At 42.4% G+C, this 16,500-nt stretch overlaps 2 protein-coding genes across 4 annotated transcripts; one reads left to right on the forward strand and one right to left on the reverse strand.

Moving 5' to 3' along the window:
- Positions 1–1,393: 1,393 nt before the first annotated feature.
- On the forward strand, positions 1,394–6,330 carry LOC310740367 (uncharacterized protein). The gene is made up of 3 exons (XM_083567061.1): positions 1,394–1,595; positions 2,304–2,519; positions 4,075–6,330. The coding sequence occupies exons 2-3, from the start codon at positions 2,336–2,338 to the stop codon at positions 4,857–4,859; spliced, it is 969 nt and encodes a 322-aa protein (XP_083423187.1). The 5' UTR covers positions 1,394–1,595; positions 2,304–2,335; the 3' UTR covers positions 4,860–6,330.
- On the reverse strand, positions 6,220–14,389 carry rusf1 (RUS family member 1). 3 transcript variants are annotated; one of them, XM_083567019.1, is made up of 15 exons: positions 14,332–14,389; positions 13,711–13,874; positions 13,562–13,639; positions 13,344–13,458; positions 13,211–13,256; positions 12,647–12,679; positions 12,454–12,559; positions 12,188–12,289; positions 12,040–12,110; positions 11,777–11,961; positions 11,421–11,478; positions 11,257–11,321; positions 8,659–8,796; positions 8,045–8,110; positions 6,220–6,654 (listed from the first exon to the last, which is right to left on the reverse strand). In XM_083567019.1, exons 2-15 carry the CDS (start codon positions 13,858–13,860, stop codon positions 6,569–6,571), a joined length of 1,299 nt encoding a protein of 432 aa, XP_083423145.1. In that variant the 5' UTR covers positions 13,861–13,874; positions 14,332–14,389; the 3' UTR covers positions 6,220–6,568. The 3 variants fall into 3 exon arrangements, with proteins under 3 accessions (XP_083423145.1, XP_083423144.1, XP_083423146.1); XM_083567018.1 differs by having other exon boundaries at positions 13,970–14,352; XM_083567020.1 differs by having other exon boundaries at positions 14,269–14,335.
- Between the last annotated feature and the right edge of the window lie 2,111 nt (positions 14,390–16,500).

Consider the following 16,500-nt stretch of genomic DNA (forward strand, 5'->3'; position numbering starts at 1 on the left):
AAATGAGTTTATTAGAGGGACAGCACATGTAGGACATTTTGGTGACAAGGTGAGGGAGGTGAGATTAAGATGGTTTGGACATGTGCAGAGGAGGGACATGAGTTAAATTGGTAGAAGAATGCTGAGGATGAAGACACCAAGAAGGAGGAAAAGAGGAAGACCAAAGAGGAGGTTTATGGATGTGGTGAGGGAAGACATGCAGGTAGTTAGTTTGAAAGAAGCAGATGTGGAGGACAGGGGGGTATGGAGACGGATGATCCGCTGTGGTTTGCAGCTTTATTAGAGCTGCATCACTGCGGATGATTTCCATCTTTGCTTGAATGTGAAGGTATTTATGGCAGTTGTAGTCCTGAACCATTGTGGCAAACTTTATTTTAATCAACAGTGTAAAGAGAACCTGAAAATCATCCTTGAGTAAAAGTATATTTTGATACTACTTTCAGACCTCACAAGGGTCCCTCAGAGAAGTCGAGTCCTCGTGGTGTGCGTCAGGTGCAGAAGCTGCTTTACTAAACAGATGCATGAGTTCTGCAGCGTTGCTTTAGAGGTTGCAAAAGCAGAAGATCCACGTATCAGTGCTCAGACTGTACACCACACACCGCAACAAGTTGGTTTGCAGGCCATCGTCCCAGAAGGAGCCTCTTCTAAAGCTGCTCACAAGAAAACCCTTAAACAGTTTGCTGAAGAACAACCTGTCCAAGAGCATAAATTACTGGAACCATGTTCTGTGGACTAATAAGATAAACCTGTTTGGCTCAGATTTATAAAGTTTAATATAATAATTTAAGCTTTACATATTATGACTACTGGTTTAACCATTTTGTATTTAATGAACTGATGTCGAGATGTTTTGGGAGTTGATGCTTTTCTGGTAAGAACCAGTATAATATATTTTAAACAAATGACAAACAATTGATAATGTAGGAAACAGCAGCCAATTGTAAACAATCAGTTTAATTAATACCAAAGCATTCGCAGTTTTTATGATGAGCACAAATAACTAAATGATGAAGCGGTTGAACAAAGTAGGTTTGAGAATTTCATTTCTGATCTGAGAAACGCTCCAAAACCAACTGAGAAAAAAAAAAAAATTTTCAATGACAAAATTTACACTTTTATATTATCTCTATGCCCCTTTATATATATATATATATATATATATATATATATATATATATATATATATATATATATATAATATTTTTATGTGTATGTGACAAAATTTGATTAGATTTTTATATACGTTTTGTTGTTGTTTTTTTCACAATAACAAAGTTTACGCTTTTATATTTCATATTATCTCTATTCCCCTCATATATATTTTTTATGTTTTTTATATGATGTTTTGTAATTGATTATTGTTGAATTCTTGTTTGCAATTAAGGCAGAAAAAAAAGATCCACGTTTCAAACGCGAGTCGCTTTCTGATGACGCAATCAGTCCCCGCACCTTAATCGTGGGACGCGCATATTCTGATTGGCTGCGTTGGTGGTGGGCGGGACGCCTTTTCCTTGGCTGAGCGTCCTGTCAATCAGCGTTCCGCAGGTAGCGGAAGTCCAACCGCACTGAATGCGAGCGCAGGCCGAAATTTAAAGGTAAGATCCGTCGCTATGACAACAGGACTATCCTAGCATGTCAAAGGCGGCTAGTTTCTTTATTTTTTTTTCTTTTATATTATATTATATCATATTATACTTCGGTAATATGGCGCGTAGCCTGTCGTACTTCGAGCTTTTGTTAGTAATATAAATATTGATTTAAAGGAGAATTAGCGGATGTATTGATTAGCCGCTAGCTAGCGAGTTGTTTGATAGATGCATCATTTAGCATTGCGCTAAAACTGATATTTTAATATATAAATTAGAATATACTGGACCCATAGAAATTCCCCCAATAGTGATTATTTTAATTACTATTAAGACTGCAGGTGAACAACTGATGATAAACCTTCAACTTCCCTTCTCCATCCTGAAACCCATTCAAGTTAATTATATAAACTGTTTCTATCATTTCCAGTGATCCTGGTGTTTATATGCTTTTTTTTTTTTGCTTGTGTAGTTAAGAGTAGCCCTATTCGGACGGGATTAGTTTATCAGCAGGATGACTGGAGTAATGTCAAAATCACATCCTTGTCAGATCCCCAGATTCTCGTTAAATCTAGCCTAATCTATTCTGTATTTGGATTAAACACAGAGTCCCGCACTCTTTCGATCCGTAACATTCTCCCCTAAACCGCCTCCGAGAGCCGAACTCCACCCCAGAACGTTTGATTCAACCCTTTATTTCTTCCTCCCTGTGCTCAGATTGTTGGTGCAAAGTGAACCCAGAACTCAAGATGACTCAGATGGACGTCCTGGTCACCAACGTGGCCGAGCTTTTGGCTACGGCCGTGCACGAGGTCCTGCGGCTTATGGGCCAGGCCGTTTCCGAATACCGCGACGAGTCGTCCAGGATTCGTCAGGAGAACCAGAAGCTGCAGCGCACGCTCGAGGAGCTCCAGATGAGGCTGCGGATAACAGGTCTGCCTCAAATGCGCACGGATTTTACGTACAAACCCCAGTTCCAAAAACGTTGTGACCGTGTGCAAAATGGAAATAAAACCAGAATTCAGTTATTTTGCCAATCTCATAAATCCATATTCTGTTCACAACAAAATGAAAAAAAATCTCGTTTGAACTGTACCATTTCAAGAAAAAAAAAAAAACAGGTCATTTTCAATTTGATGGCTGTTACACGTCTCACGTTTACTACTGTGTAGCATCACGTCTTCTGTCTTTATACATCTGGGAAATGAGGAGATCAGTCGCTGAAGTTTTGGGAGAGGAATGTTGTCCCATATGTGTATGATACTGAAATTTTGCTGCTCAACAGTCCTGGGTGTTCTTTGTTGTGTTATTTGTTTCATGCTCCAAATGTTTTTAAATGATAAAAGGTCTAGACCGCAGGCAGATTAGTTCAACACCCAGACTCAAACCCAGACTATGAAGACATGCTATTGTAATAGATGCAGTATGCAGTTAGCATTGTCTTGCTCAAATATGCACAGCCTTTCCTGTACAAGATATTTCCTTGATAGAAGCATTTGCTACTCTTAGACATGTATATACAGTTCAGCATTGAGGGAGCCTTTCCAGATGTGCAAGCTGCCCATTCCACAGGCACTAATGCACTCCTACCCTCAGAGATGCGGCTGTTTGAACTGAGCACTGATAAAAAGCCAGATAGTCCCTCTCCTCTTTAGTCCGGAGGACTTGGTATCCATGGAACAGTTTTTCACTTTGGCCCAGAGAGGATGGTGACGTTTCTGGATCATGTTCACGCATGACTTCTTCTTTGCATGTTATATGAGATTCCTGCGGTTGTGGATCATGTGAAAACATGACTGTTTTAAATGCAGGACCTGAAGATCGCAGCCATCCAATATCAATTTTTGCCCCCTTGTTCCTTGTACACAGAGATTTCTCCAGATTCATTGAAACCTTTGATGATATAATGTTCTGTAAATGATGAGATACTGTTTTGCAATTTGATGTCAGGGAACATTATTCTGAAAATGTTCCACAATTTGTAAAGTTTTTCTCTGATTGGTGAAGCTCCGCCCATCTTTACTTTTACATTTGTTGCCCCTCCATCAAATTCAAAATGCCTTTTTTTTTTTTTTTTTTTTACCTTAAATGGTGCATTTTCTCAGATTAAATATTTGATATGTTTTTTTGCTGTGAATAAAATACAGGTTTATGAGATTATCGAATCATTGCATTCTGTTTGTATTTACATTTTACACAGTGTTCCAACTTTCTTTTTAAATTGGGGCTTGTACTAATTTTGGTGAAAACTAGTTACAGGATGAAGACAAACTTATTTATAGCTGTTTTATTTAACCTTTTTGGAAGGAGTCTCCAGTGCAAGTGGGTTTTTTGTAGAAGTTTCCGGACATCTTCAGGATAGAGGAGTTTACGCGTTGCAGGTTTTCTGTGACATGACAAACTGCAGAGAGGTAGAAAGAGAGGCCGACAGGTTTTCAGCTGCCATAAAGTAAACGAGAGGAATCTCATCGTCTCTTCATGATTTCAGACGCAGTGCAGCAGGTCTCGTCCTCCGTCGCCGCAGAAGAGCCGCTGTACGAGTCTCACCATGGGCAAGTCTCAGACCGAGAGCAAGCCGTGATGGAAGAGAACGTCGAAAGGGATTCGTACGCGCTGTCCTTTGAGGAGGAGGAGGAGGAGGAGAAACCGAGCGCGCTACACCTGAGAGCTGAGACACGACAAGCGAACGAGGAGGTTCCATCACCCTGCGACTTTTCTCATAAAAGAACGAGGAGCTTATCAAGCTCAAGGAGCCGATCGGCTTCACCCGACTTCAGGGGCGTGCCGGGAATCCCGAACCTCATTAAGACAGAATCGAAGTCCGAGTTTCCAGAATGTTCCCTATCGGAGCAGAGGGAAAACACCATCCTCCATCTGCCGTGTTATCCAGCCCACACTAACCCCGCCCACGTCTCCTGGGACCCGTCCGGGCCGCCAGACGAGTGCGTCCGAGCCGAGAATGCTACGGACGGCGTCGGTCCGTTCGGCGTCACCATGAGGAGGGAGAGCTCACACACGTGTCACGTGTGCAGCAAGTCGTTCGCGACGGCCTCCAGCCTGGGAGCGCACTTCGTCTGCCACTCGGGCGAAAGACCGTTCGCGTGCGAGCGCTGCCAGTTCCGATTCAGCCGACTAGCCGACCTGAAGAAGCACGAGCGCATCCACACGGGGGAGAAGCCGTACAACTGCATGCTCTGCGGCAGGAGGTTTAACCGTACAGAGAATCTCAGACGCCACTTGAAGAAAGTCCACCGCGGAGCTCTGCTGTACTGAAAAAAGGACTACTGAAAGACATCCAAAACGACATCCTCACATAAACCCTTTCCAGCCGACACTTTGTTTCTGTGGCCGTATTGTATTTTCCTTTTTGTTTCCTCTCCCAGTTTGTTCTCCACCAGATCCGACTCACTAAACAGGAAAAGTGTTGTGATGAGTCGTTCGTTAATGTGACTCAGAAAAACGAGTCGTCCCAAAGAGCGATTCGTTCATTTCCTACTCGAAGCATCGCAAAATCTCCGTAGTTTATGAACAAGAAACAGAATTGAGTAGTTCATCTCGAGTCCTCTGGTCCGAGTCGTTCCTTCTTTTGTCACGTGACTCCCATAGACGCTACACAATGCAATAAAAAATTTTTTGGTTTGACTCTTAACATTATTGTTACAATAATTATGGGAGTCACGTGACACATGAACTAACGTCACGGACCAGAAGATTTGAGAGGTGAAGCTCCTCATTCTGCTTATTATAATTAATTTTTCTGCATAGTCATATTTTCATTATTGGAACTATAGTGGAGGTTGGTGTATGTAGACGTGTTTGGGGAATCTGCTGATTGGAAATGTGACATTTTATTTTATTTCTGATCAAATGAATCAAATTAACTAAATGACTCAAAAGATTTAAAGAAACAAGTCACTAAAATGATCCAATCTTCCCATCACTACATCACACTCGAAATAAATCGCTATCTGCCCTCTTCCTCATACCTAAACTCATAGACATGCATGATTGGCTAACATTGCTGTAATTGACAGTAGAGACAGACGATGCCCCGCCCACACAAAAAGCACTAGTCTTGCTCTCAAACTCCTGCCACGTCCACACACATCCATTTATCATGTCGAAGCAGGTCCGGGCCGATACGACCTGATCGTATTAATATCACGATAAATGATGCCACAATTTCATCAAAAGTTCTTATTAAGAAGATACAGTTTGTGGACACCTGACCTTTTAGAACATCTCATTCCACTGCTGTAATAATAAGCTCCACTTTTCTGGGAAGATGTTCCTTCTGGAGATTTGAGATTTTGTTAGTAAAGTCAGTAGGTGATGGTAAGATGGTCTGGGGTGCAGTCAGCATGAAGAATTAATTCAAAAGGTGTTCAGTAGGATTGGAGCTCTATAGCAGGAGATCTTTCACGCTGACCAATATAAAGCAGATCTTCATGGAGCTGGCGTTGGTCTCCTAGTTCAAGCAAACGGCATCCAACGACGTGTGATGCAATTGTGTGCCTCCAACTTAATGTGAACAGAAAGTTTGAGAGAGAGAGAAAAAAAAAAAAAGTCGGGTGTCCCAATACTTTTGGCGGTATAATAATAATAATAATAATAATAAAAAAAGGTTGATTAATGAAACGAACAAATTGATGAAATGTATTTATATTTAAGATGTTTATACTTTTATGTAGATTTTGTTTGTTTGTTTTTGATACCAAATTAAAACCTCTTAGTTTTAAATTCTGATTTCGGAGCCGAACATGTTAATTTTTTGTTTTGTTTTTTTCCCTTAAATAAAAGTTAGTATGAAAGTCGACATGTTCACTCATCCCCTCTTTTTTTTAGAAGAACCATCAGAAGAAGGTCCGTTCACAAATGTAATGAAGCCTGTTATTTCAGGTTTTATCATCATCACTGATGCTTCACAAGTGAAAATGTTCCAAATCACAGAATAAAAAAGAAAAAGAAAAAGTCTCTGCTGGTTATCTGCCTTTCTTGGTCCACTCGACTCTCCACTCGTCCCAGTTCAGCAGCGTCCGTTCCGTCTCCCACCCGGCTTTTTCCAAACCTGAGGAACATTTTCATAAAAATCTAAATTTAGTTAGAAGGTAAATAAAATTCACTTAAACGAAAGAAATGCGATAAAAAAGGTGAAAACTGAACCAATTCATTGCCACCTTCTTCAATTCGCTTCATAACGATGTCAAAGTCTGGATCCTGATTGGTCCAGGTGATCACAGATTTACGTTATTACTGCGCTCGTGTTGGTCGTCGTAGTAACAAAGAGCCTCTTAATTGTATTAACGACCATTAATACCATTATAATGAATTATTTAGCGATTATGGTCTCCAGTGTCAGAGGAAGAGTTTTCAGAACAGAGGAGTTTACACACTTCTTTGTTTTAGTATTTATGCTTCAAGGGGACGGTTCTTTGTACATCGCTGACGAGATTCGAGATCGTGGAAATTATGCTTCCTCACATCCATCCTGTAGTGTTTATACACGAGTGTAAATCGCTTTGTTTTGCTGAATTATGTACAGTAATTTACATTACAGTCTAAAACCTCAAACTGATCACCAGTCTTTATAGACCCAACTTACAATATTTACAGATTACGATGATGTCGTCAGAACGTGTCCATCGTAAGTCTGGAACTTTGTGGTTTAATGTCCAATGTGCAGTTTTTTCCCAGTTATTGCTCTAAGAATTAAAACACCAGATACACATCAGAGGTTGCACCAAGATAAAGGAGAGACGACCAGCAGAAAGTTGCTGAATAATGAAATGCACAAGTTTTCCGCAAGTTCGATTTTTTTCAATGAATTCTTGTACTTTTTAAACTTTACATCCTTCTGTCGGAACGCCGGAGGCACCACACAGGAACCTGTAGAACGTGAGTCCAATACAAGTCTGATTTGTAGGACACTTCAACAGAGAACATCGTCTCCATGAAGCTTTACAGACTTCAATACAAGAACATTCCACAAAATATGTCATTTGAAGCCACGATCTCCTGTTTACCATAAGGTTTCAGCTTATGGACCTGTTGCCATGGCAACAACTCCAGAATGAGTGTCAGAAACCCAACCAACCCCAGATCAGTTCACATCATCATCAGTAAACTCCAGGTAACTGAGTAGTCAATGTACCGAGACCAGACGAGAGGTTTGAGCTTATGGACCTGTTGCCATGACAACAAGTCCAGGATGTGGTTGTGATCTGAGATCATTAATAAAATAAATCCAGTTATCTGAGTGACCCCTGGACAGACCCCTGGAGAGAGAAGACCGAGCCCAGTGAAGTAACTTGCGATGTTGAGACATTATGAAAGTTCAGGACGTGGTGCTACAGGAACACGTCCTGGCGGTGCTGTAATCGAATAATGCAGCCGAATCCTTCTGTAGCTCTTAACGTTGTCCCTGAAAGCTCAGGTGTGTTAAAGAATCACGTTCATACCTGTGAAAAAGGGCTGGAAAATGCGCTCCATCAGCTGGTGACTCTCAGAAACCAGTTCCCACGAGTCTGCAACAAAACAGCAACATTAACAACTTCCTGTTCAGCTGCTTACATCCAACGAGCACAAAATAAGAGTTAAACCATAAAAAGCGTGCAATTGGAGAAGCTTCATGATGGGCTGAGGATTTTATTTTACTCAGGTGGGTGTGGCCTAATATTCTAATGAGGACCACTGTTTTAGAGGAAAGAGCTTTGTGACTGGTATGCGATGGTTATACGTCACAAGCCCCGCCCACTTTACAATAAAAGAAGTGATGTACTAGAAAAGCATTGGGGTTTTTTTGTTGTAACTTCTCATTTAGTGTTACACCACCAGATTAAAGCTGCAGCAATACGTTTATGAAGCAAAGGTACAAAGGCATCCAACACAATTGTGTGGAGGCAGTTTGGAGATAAAGCACGCAATGGCTGGAAAAGGCGGGTGTCCCAATACTTTTGGATGCGATGTCCATTACACCAATGGTTTAAAGATTCCGATTTTGTTTGTATACATTTTTAATCGTTGATCCGAAGGACGAGTTTTTAACTGTTAAGGAGACACCAGTCACACTTACCTCTGATCCGGGTGAGGTGTGAAAGAGCTCCGTGCTGCGGTGAGGAGCTTAACACCGTGCTGATACACACGGCCTGACACGCTGCCATGATCTCATCACGCGCCGACGCGTCGGCACTCAAACACACGCACACGCTGCCTACAGGGCAAACAAACCCCACACACACACACTCAATTCATTTCATTACATAATTAATAAGAACAGAAAGATACTACAGTGGAAATTCAGCTTGGACGAGTGTCTTCTTCTTTTTTCTCTCTCAGCTTCTCCCATTAGGGGGCGCCACAGCAGATCATCCGTCTCCATACCCCCCTGTCCTCTACATCTGCTTCTTTTAACCCAACTACCTGCATGTCTTCCCTCACCACATCCATAAACCTCCTCCTTGGTCTTCCTCTTTTCCTCCTTCCTGGTGGCTCCATCCTCAGCATTCTCCTACTGATATACCCCATATCCCTCCTCTGCACATATCCAAACCATCTCAATCTCACCTCCCTCACCTTGTTTCCAAAACGTCCTACATGTGCTGTCCCTCTAATAAACTCGTTTCTAATTCTGTCCCTCGTCGTCACACCCAACATCTCAACATCTTCAGCTCTGCTACCTCCAGCTCCACCTCCTGTCTTTTACTCAATGCCACTGTCGCTAATCCATACAACATCTCAGGTCTCACCACAGTCCTATAAACTTTCCCTTTCATTCTCACAGATACTCTTCTATCACAAATCACTCCTGCTATCACTCTTCTCCACCCACTCCACCCTGCCTGCACTCTTTTCTTCACTTCTCTAACACACTCTCCATTACTTTGCACTGTTGACCCCAGGTACCTGAACTCCTCCACCTTCTCCACCTCTTCTCCCTGTAACCGCATCCCTCCACTGCCCTCCCTCTCATTCACACATGTACTCTGTCTTACTCCTACTGACTTTCATTCCCCTTCTCTCCAGCGTGTACCTCCACCTCTTCAGACTCTTCTCCACCTGCTCCCTACTCTCACCACAAATCACAATATCATCTGCAAACATCATAGTCCAGGGAGACTCCTGTCTGACCTCGTCCGTCAACCTGTCCATCACCACTGCAAACAGGAAAGGGCCCAGGGCCGATCCTTGATGCAGTCCAACCTCCACCTTGAACCAGTCTGTTGTTTCTACTGCACACTTCACTGCTGTCACACTGTCCTCATACATGTCCTGCACCACCCTCACATACTTCTCTGACACACCAAACTTCCTCATACAATACCACAACTCCTCTCTCCACCCTGTCGTACGCTTTCTCTAAATCCACAAATACACAATGCAGCTCCTTCTGTCTTTCTCTATACTTCTCCATCAACATCCTCAAAGCAAATAAGGCATCTGTGGTGCTCTTCCTCGGCATGAAACCATACTGTTGCTCACCGATGGTCACCTCTTCTCTCAGCCTGGCTTCCACTACTCTTTCCCATAACTTCATGGTGTGACTGATCAACTTAATTCCCCTGTAGTTACTGCAGGTCTGCACATCTCCCTTATGCTTAAAAATCGGTACCAGCACACTCCTTCTCCATTCCTCAGGCATCTTCTCACCTTCCAGAATCTTGTTTAACAATCTGGTTAAAAACTCCACTGCATCTCTCCTAAACATCTCCACGCTTCTACCGGTATGTCATCTGGTCCAACCGACTTTTCACTCTTCATCCTCTTAATAGCTGCTCTTACTTCCTCCTTACTAATCCTATCTACATCCTGCTTCACCAACTCCACATCATCCAACCTTCTCTCTCTCTGATTTTCCTCATTCATCAGCTGCTCAAAATACTCCCTCCATCTTCTCAACACACTCTCCTCACTAGTCAACACATTTCCCTCTCCATCCTTTATTGCTCTAACTTGCAGTACATCCTTCCCAGCTCGGTCCCTCTGCCTGGCCAATCGGTACAAATCCTTTTCTCCTTCCTTAGTGTCCAACCTCTTATACAGTTCCTCAAATGCCTTTTCCTTGGCTTTCGCCACATCCCTCTTAACCTTACTGCTGCATCTCCTTGTTCTCCTGCCTACTTTTCTCATCACTCTGTCGATCCCAATTCTGTTTCTCCAACCTCTTTCTCCTTATGCTCTCCTGCACTTCCTCATTCCACCACCACGTCTCCTTGTCTTCCTTTCTATTTCCAGATGTTACACTAAATACCTTTCTAGCTGTCTCTCTCATCACTTCTGCAGTAGTTGCCCAATCATCCAGCACCTCTTCACCACCACCGAGCTCCTGTCTGACCTCTTCCCTGAACCTCACACTACACTCTTCCTCCTTCAGTTTCCACCATCTTATTCTTCTTTCAGTCCTCACTCTCCTCCTCTTCTTCTTCACCTCCAAAACCATCCTACAGACCACCATCCGATGCTGTCTAGCTACACTGTCCCCCGCCAACACCTTACAGTCTCCAATCTCCTTCAGGTTGCATCTCCTGCATAGAACAACGACTTCAGGCGTAACTCACTAATGCTGGGAAGAGACCGTGATCACAGCTAGGTGTGAGGTCTTACAAGATTCTAATGCTTTTGGCTTCACATCAGGCTGTTTTTCACCTCCACATATATTTCTGAGGAATTTTACCGTTTTGGATTGCTATGATGTAGGACCTGGTGTTGTTCCTCAAAGCCAGCTGGAGCTCCTGAGGCCTACAAAGGGAGGTGGAGAAGCCATTTGTATTAGTGATCAGATCAGGATCATCACTGGATCAGGTTTGAGAATGAAACCGGTAGACGCAGCACGCGTACCCTTTAACGGCGTCCCCCAGTCTGACCCCGAGTTTGACAGGAACGTCGGTTTTATACTCTGGAAGAAACAGAAACGGCAGCTGCGAGTGAACGCGCTGGTTTTAATGCGTTATCGTTTCTATAGTAACGGCTTTAAATGATATAGTTATAATATATTCATTAAATATTATAATTCATTATAAAAAAAAGATACAGAAAGTCCAGGTTGGATCTGAACTGCATGATGATCACTGGCAGTAAATATAACTGAGCATTACAAGAACAAAGGGAAAGACAGTGGAAGGGGGCGGGGCTTAATTTGGTTTTATTAATACGTGACTCATTGTAGACAACTGCCCGATGTCTCCCAGACTCACCCAGAAACACCGGCTCTCTCCGATTGCCTTCTGCCGGACCGAGGATCTGTCCATCGAGCAGATACTGACGGAGGACGATGGCCAGACGAGCTTCGTTCAGCGTCTCCATGACGACGGACCTGACAGCTTTGAAGTTGGCAAACAGGTGGAGTGCGGTGAAGAAGAAGAAGAGAACGAAGGTCAGCCTGAAGAGGAGGAACAACACGAGCAGTATTGAAGATGATATACGATCAAAACACACGTGTATATCAGATTTGACTTACACAGTGTTCTCAGTGACGAGTGGGATTAGCACCAAGCTGACCAGCAGTCCTGCCAGATTGACCAGCGTTTCCTGTTAGAAGAGTAAACCCTCGTTAAATCCCCCGTCCCGTATAACTTGGGTTCGAGACGGAGCCCGTGAGCACCAACCTGACTGCCGTCTTTAGCAGAGATGTCGGCCATGTTGTTTCTGCGAGCCTGATGAACGGTTAACGCCGCTCTCGTCGCTCCTCCGGCCACGCCCACAATCGACTGGAACGAAAAAAAAACAATGGTTTCTTTTTTAGATAATTTGCACTTAAGGCCAATTGAGCAAATCAGGTTCTTCTAGAACCCTGAAACAGAGCGATGACCAGCAACAGGAGCAGTAAAAGCAATAGGAATTATGACCCCGTATATGAAAAGTATTCCTGTACCTTAAATACTCCGGCGATGCAAACGATCAGCGTGAAGAACGGCGAGAAATGAGGCGCCGTGATCTCCATCAACATCGCAGCGTCGTTCAGAACGTCGGCGAAAAGCCTGAGACGGGATTTAAAAACACACAGGTGATCTAAACGTCTCGAATCTTGTTTTGTTTTCCAAAACTAAAGATGACTCGCTCCTCACCTCCATTTCTTGGCTTCTGAATCCAGTTTGCTCCTGCAAAAGAATAATAAATAAATAAAAAAAGACGTGAATGGACGGACGCTGTATGATGGATTGTCATAATCGTACGGATCGTTTTTGCGGATATGCCGACGTTTTCGGTATTAATTCATGTTTAAGGAAGGAGTCTCCCCTAGAGGTCGACAGTGAGTGGATTTTAAGCATGGAGGAGTAAAACAACAAAATGAGAGAGGGATTTTGCTTCCTAGGGAATGGAGATGATACGAGATGCTGATGGAATATGATATAAAAGAAGAATGAAAATAATAAAAAAAAAAAAAAGCAGAGGGATGATATTTTTTCAAACTTAAATAAAACTTTTGATGAATACACTATGGCCAAAAGTTTCTGGACTCCTGACTATAAGACGTGCTCTTCAAAACATCCCATTTCACATGTAGTCCCCATTCTCCTGTTATAACAACCTCCAGTCTTCTGGGAAGATGTTCCACTGGATTTTGTGGAGATTTGTGCTCCATCAGCTCAGGTACTGAACTAAGCATCAGAAAACTTGCAAACGCTCACCCTTTAAACCAGGCGAAGAGAATTCTTCCCAGCATCCCTGTTCCATCTGAGAGAGGATAAAGAAATACATGCACGTCAGCACTGATAAACCAGACACACACACACACACACACACACACACACACACACACACCTCTGAGTAACCACGTGATAGTTGCTGCAGCGACCGTCGCTTCTTGATTGCCGACTCCGACTCCTTTCAGTGAGGCCTGAGTGGCGAACGTTCCCGAGAGAGAGCTGGAGAAAGCCTTCGAGAAGAAAAAAAAACCCCACAGACACGTCATCCAGCTTCAGGTCCGACTGCACCGCCCGACCCGAGACCCAAAACATTCACCAACATAAACATCTGACCTGCAGCGTATCCCACATCTGATACTGCAGATAATCCTCACTCACACTTTCAGGGTAACCCTGGGGCAGGAACACGTTCTGGAGAAGAACAGGGTCATGGGTTAACTACTGATTTCTTCTCACCACATGTAACCACCTTGGAGACTCACCTTGAACGCATCAGTTATGGATTTCCCCCTCGTTCCTCGTTCGTGTCCCATTCTCTCTCTCCGCATCCCTCCATCTTTCATCCGGTATCTCCAAGCCTCCCGGGAGCCGTACTTCTCGGTCGCAATCACTCCTCCACCTCCATCCGCCATGTCCTTCGATATGCCTTTAAAACACACAGAAGATAAAGGAGATGATGATTCAGATTGTATATATAAATACAAGGCACAGGATCCCATCACTTGGTACTGAAGAACCTACACATCATAGTGCTTTCCTGCTCCTTATAGACCTCCAGGACCAAATATGAGTTTTTTTACCCAAAGGTTAAAGTGCTGCTTCTTTAATTTCCTTCATGGTGCATGTAATTTGGAACACAGGCCCATTTCAGGTGCTGTTTCAAATCACGAAACAAGTGCACACTCAACGCGGCCATTTTGGATTTGAGTTTTAAAATCTACACTCGAACAACACGCTTTTTTTTTTTTTTTTACAAACGCGTTTCTATTTCTGCCTGTATTTTGACGCGCAGTGGCATAAAGGATATTTTAAATACTCACGTGTCAGAATTTATGCACAAAAACGGTATTATTGTTTATTTATTGTCACTCGCAACCACTCACCGAGAATTCACTTCCGTGTTTGTCTTCGCCGCCACGTCGTTGAAGGCAGCGGGCTTTCTGATTGGCTAATAAGATTTGACGCAAGGGCACGTCTTAGCCAATAAGAAAGCAAGATGGCAAAAGTAGATTTGCTTTTTTATTATAGTTTTTTTGTATTAAAGCTCAACAACAGTGTACAAACAGTAATTCAACAATTAAGAAATAAAAAAGTTGAGATATACAAGTTAATTAAAGATTGGAAGAGTTACGAACTACGGAAGTCCAAATAGGTTGTGCATTTTTTTTTCTTGTTTAATCGCAAAACATTTAGTTTAGTTACAAATGAGAAAGCAAGAAAGAAAAATATATTTAAAAAACTTTGCAACAGGTTTTTACTAAATATGTTTTTATATGTAATAAAATACATAATGTACATATTTAATGTATGAATGTAATGTATTTAAGCCGCAATATGGACTGATATACAAACAATATTATTGTATAAAAATAGATTAATATTTAGAAGAACACAATTATATTTTACATAATTAAATACTAGCACACAAATAATGTGTATTTCAACAATTTTTCAATTGAAAAAGGGGAATTTCTTTTTGTAAATGCTGCACAAAACACAACAAACAAACAAAACAACCTGACATGAGAAATAATTATTGTCCTGAATTCATTAGGACTTCTGAATGGAGTTCTCTTTGACTGCAGAGCACTAAAGTGGAGGATGTTCTCCACATTAACCGCACCGAGATTCCTGTGGATTTGGACTGCAAGTCGTATAAACAGTTTATTACAGTCATTAAGGCTTTAATCACCAGGGACCGTTTTGCATTCCATCAGTAAACAGGTGATAATCTTAATAATGAGAGAAATGTAATAAATTCACATTCGGTGTTGAAGATGAGGATGAGGTTTCCTTTTAAGTCTGGTTCCTCTCAAGGTTTCTTCCTCATGCCATCTCACCACAGTCGTCACTGTGTCACTCATAAGGGATAAACTTATAGGATGCTTTAATAGATTTATAATCTATTAACTTCTGTAAAGTTGCTTTGAAACAATCTCCATTGTGAAGTGTTCTACAAATAAAATGGAATAAAAAATAAAATAAGCAAAGTGACAGTGAACTTTTTTCCCCCAGAACACTGTTACTCTTTCTACATTTATTAATTATACAGCATTTTATTTGACAAAAGAAGCTTTTTAACAATAGAATATGGAGAGATTGATCTAAAAATGCCTGTTAAACCTTTAAACATAGTGTTTATTATTCTCTATCTTGGGTCTCCTTTTCCTCGATCGCTGACATTTACACTTCCCACTGCATGCGCAAAGCACTGTGGCTGACCACACACACACACACACACACACACACACACACACACACACACACACACACACACACACACACACACACACACACACACACACACACACACACACACACACACACACCTCTCACATGGCTTTTACATCAAGACTGTGTAACAGTTCCTTTCCACAAGCGGTTTGACTCCTCGAGACAAAGGGTAGACTCTTTTTTAAAAAACTGTTTTTTAAAATGTTATTTGAAATCATGAACATGAACATGATCGTGTTCACCAACTTAAACTCAACCCCAGCAAAACAGAACTGCTGGTCATCCCAGGTGATTCATCCTCAGGTCAATATCTCCAAATAACACTTCATGACTCTCTGCTCTCCCCTTCAGCCACTGCTCATAACCTTGGGGTAACTATGGACAATGAACTGTCTTTTTTCCCACATGTCGCTAATGTCGCTAATGACTTGACTACTGCAACTCTCTGCTGGCAGGTCTTCCCCTGAACGCTATTTGTCCACTGCAAATGATCCAAAAAGCAGCGGCACGACTTGTGTTCAATCAGCCCAAGTTCTCCCACACCACCCCACTGCTGCGCTCCCTTCACTGGCTTCCAGTAGCTGCACGTATCAGATTCAAAACACTGATGATGCCTACAAGGCCAAAAATGGACCAGCACCATCTTACCTCAGTGACCTCATCACATCTCGCACTGCACCACGCTGTCTGAGATCCTCCAGCACTGCTCGACTGGTACCACCTTCTCTCAGAATGAGAGGTAAGTACACTTCAAGGCTCTTCTCTGTTCTGGCACCGAGGTGGTGGAATGAACTTCCCCTAGATGTCCGTACAGCAGA

Source organism: Silurus aristotelis, assembly GCF_946808225.1.
Source record: "Silurus aristotelis genome assembly, chromosome: 17".
Classification (NCBI taxonomy): Eukaryota; Metazoa; Chordata; class Actinopteri; order Siluriformes; family Siluridae; genus Silurus; species Silurus aristotelis.

Excerpts from the sequence above, each read along its gene's own strand:
- LOC310740367 (XM_083567061.1), top strand. The coding sequence starts at position 2,336 with ATGACTCAGATGGACGTCCTGGTCACCAACGTGGCCGAGCTTTTGGCT. Across the intron at positions 2,520-4,074 it reads GATGAGGCTGCGGATAACAG|ACGCAGTGCAGCAGGTCTCG; the intron begins GTCTGCCTCAAA and ends TCATGATTTCAG.
- rusf1 (XM_083567018.1), bottom strand. Across the intron at positions 13,459-13,561 it reads AGATGTGGGATACGCTGCAG|GCTTTCTCCAGCTCTCTCTC; the intron begins GTCAGATGTTTA and ends TTCTTCTCGAAG. Across the intron at positions 11,322-11,420 it reads CTGGGGGACGCCGTTAAAGG|GCCTCAGGAGCTCCAGCTGG; the intron begins GTACGCGTGCTG and ends CTCCCTTTGTAG.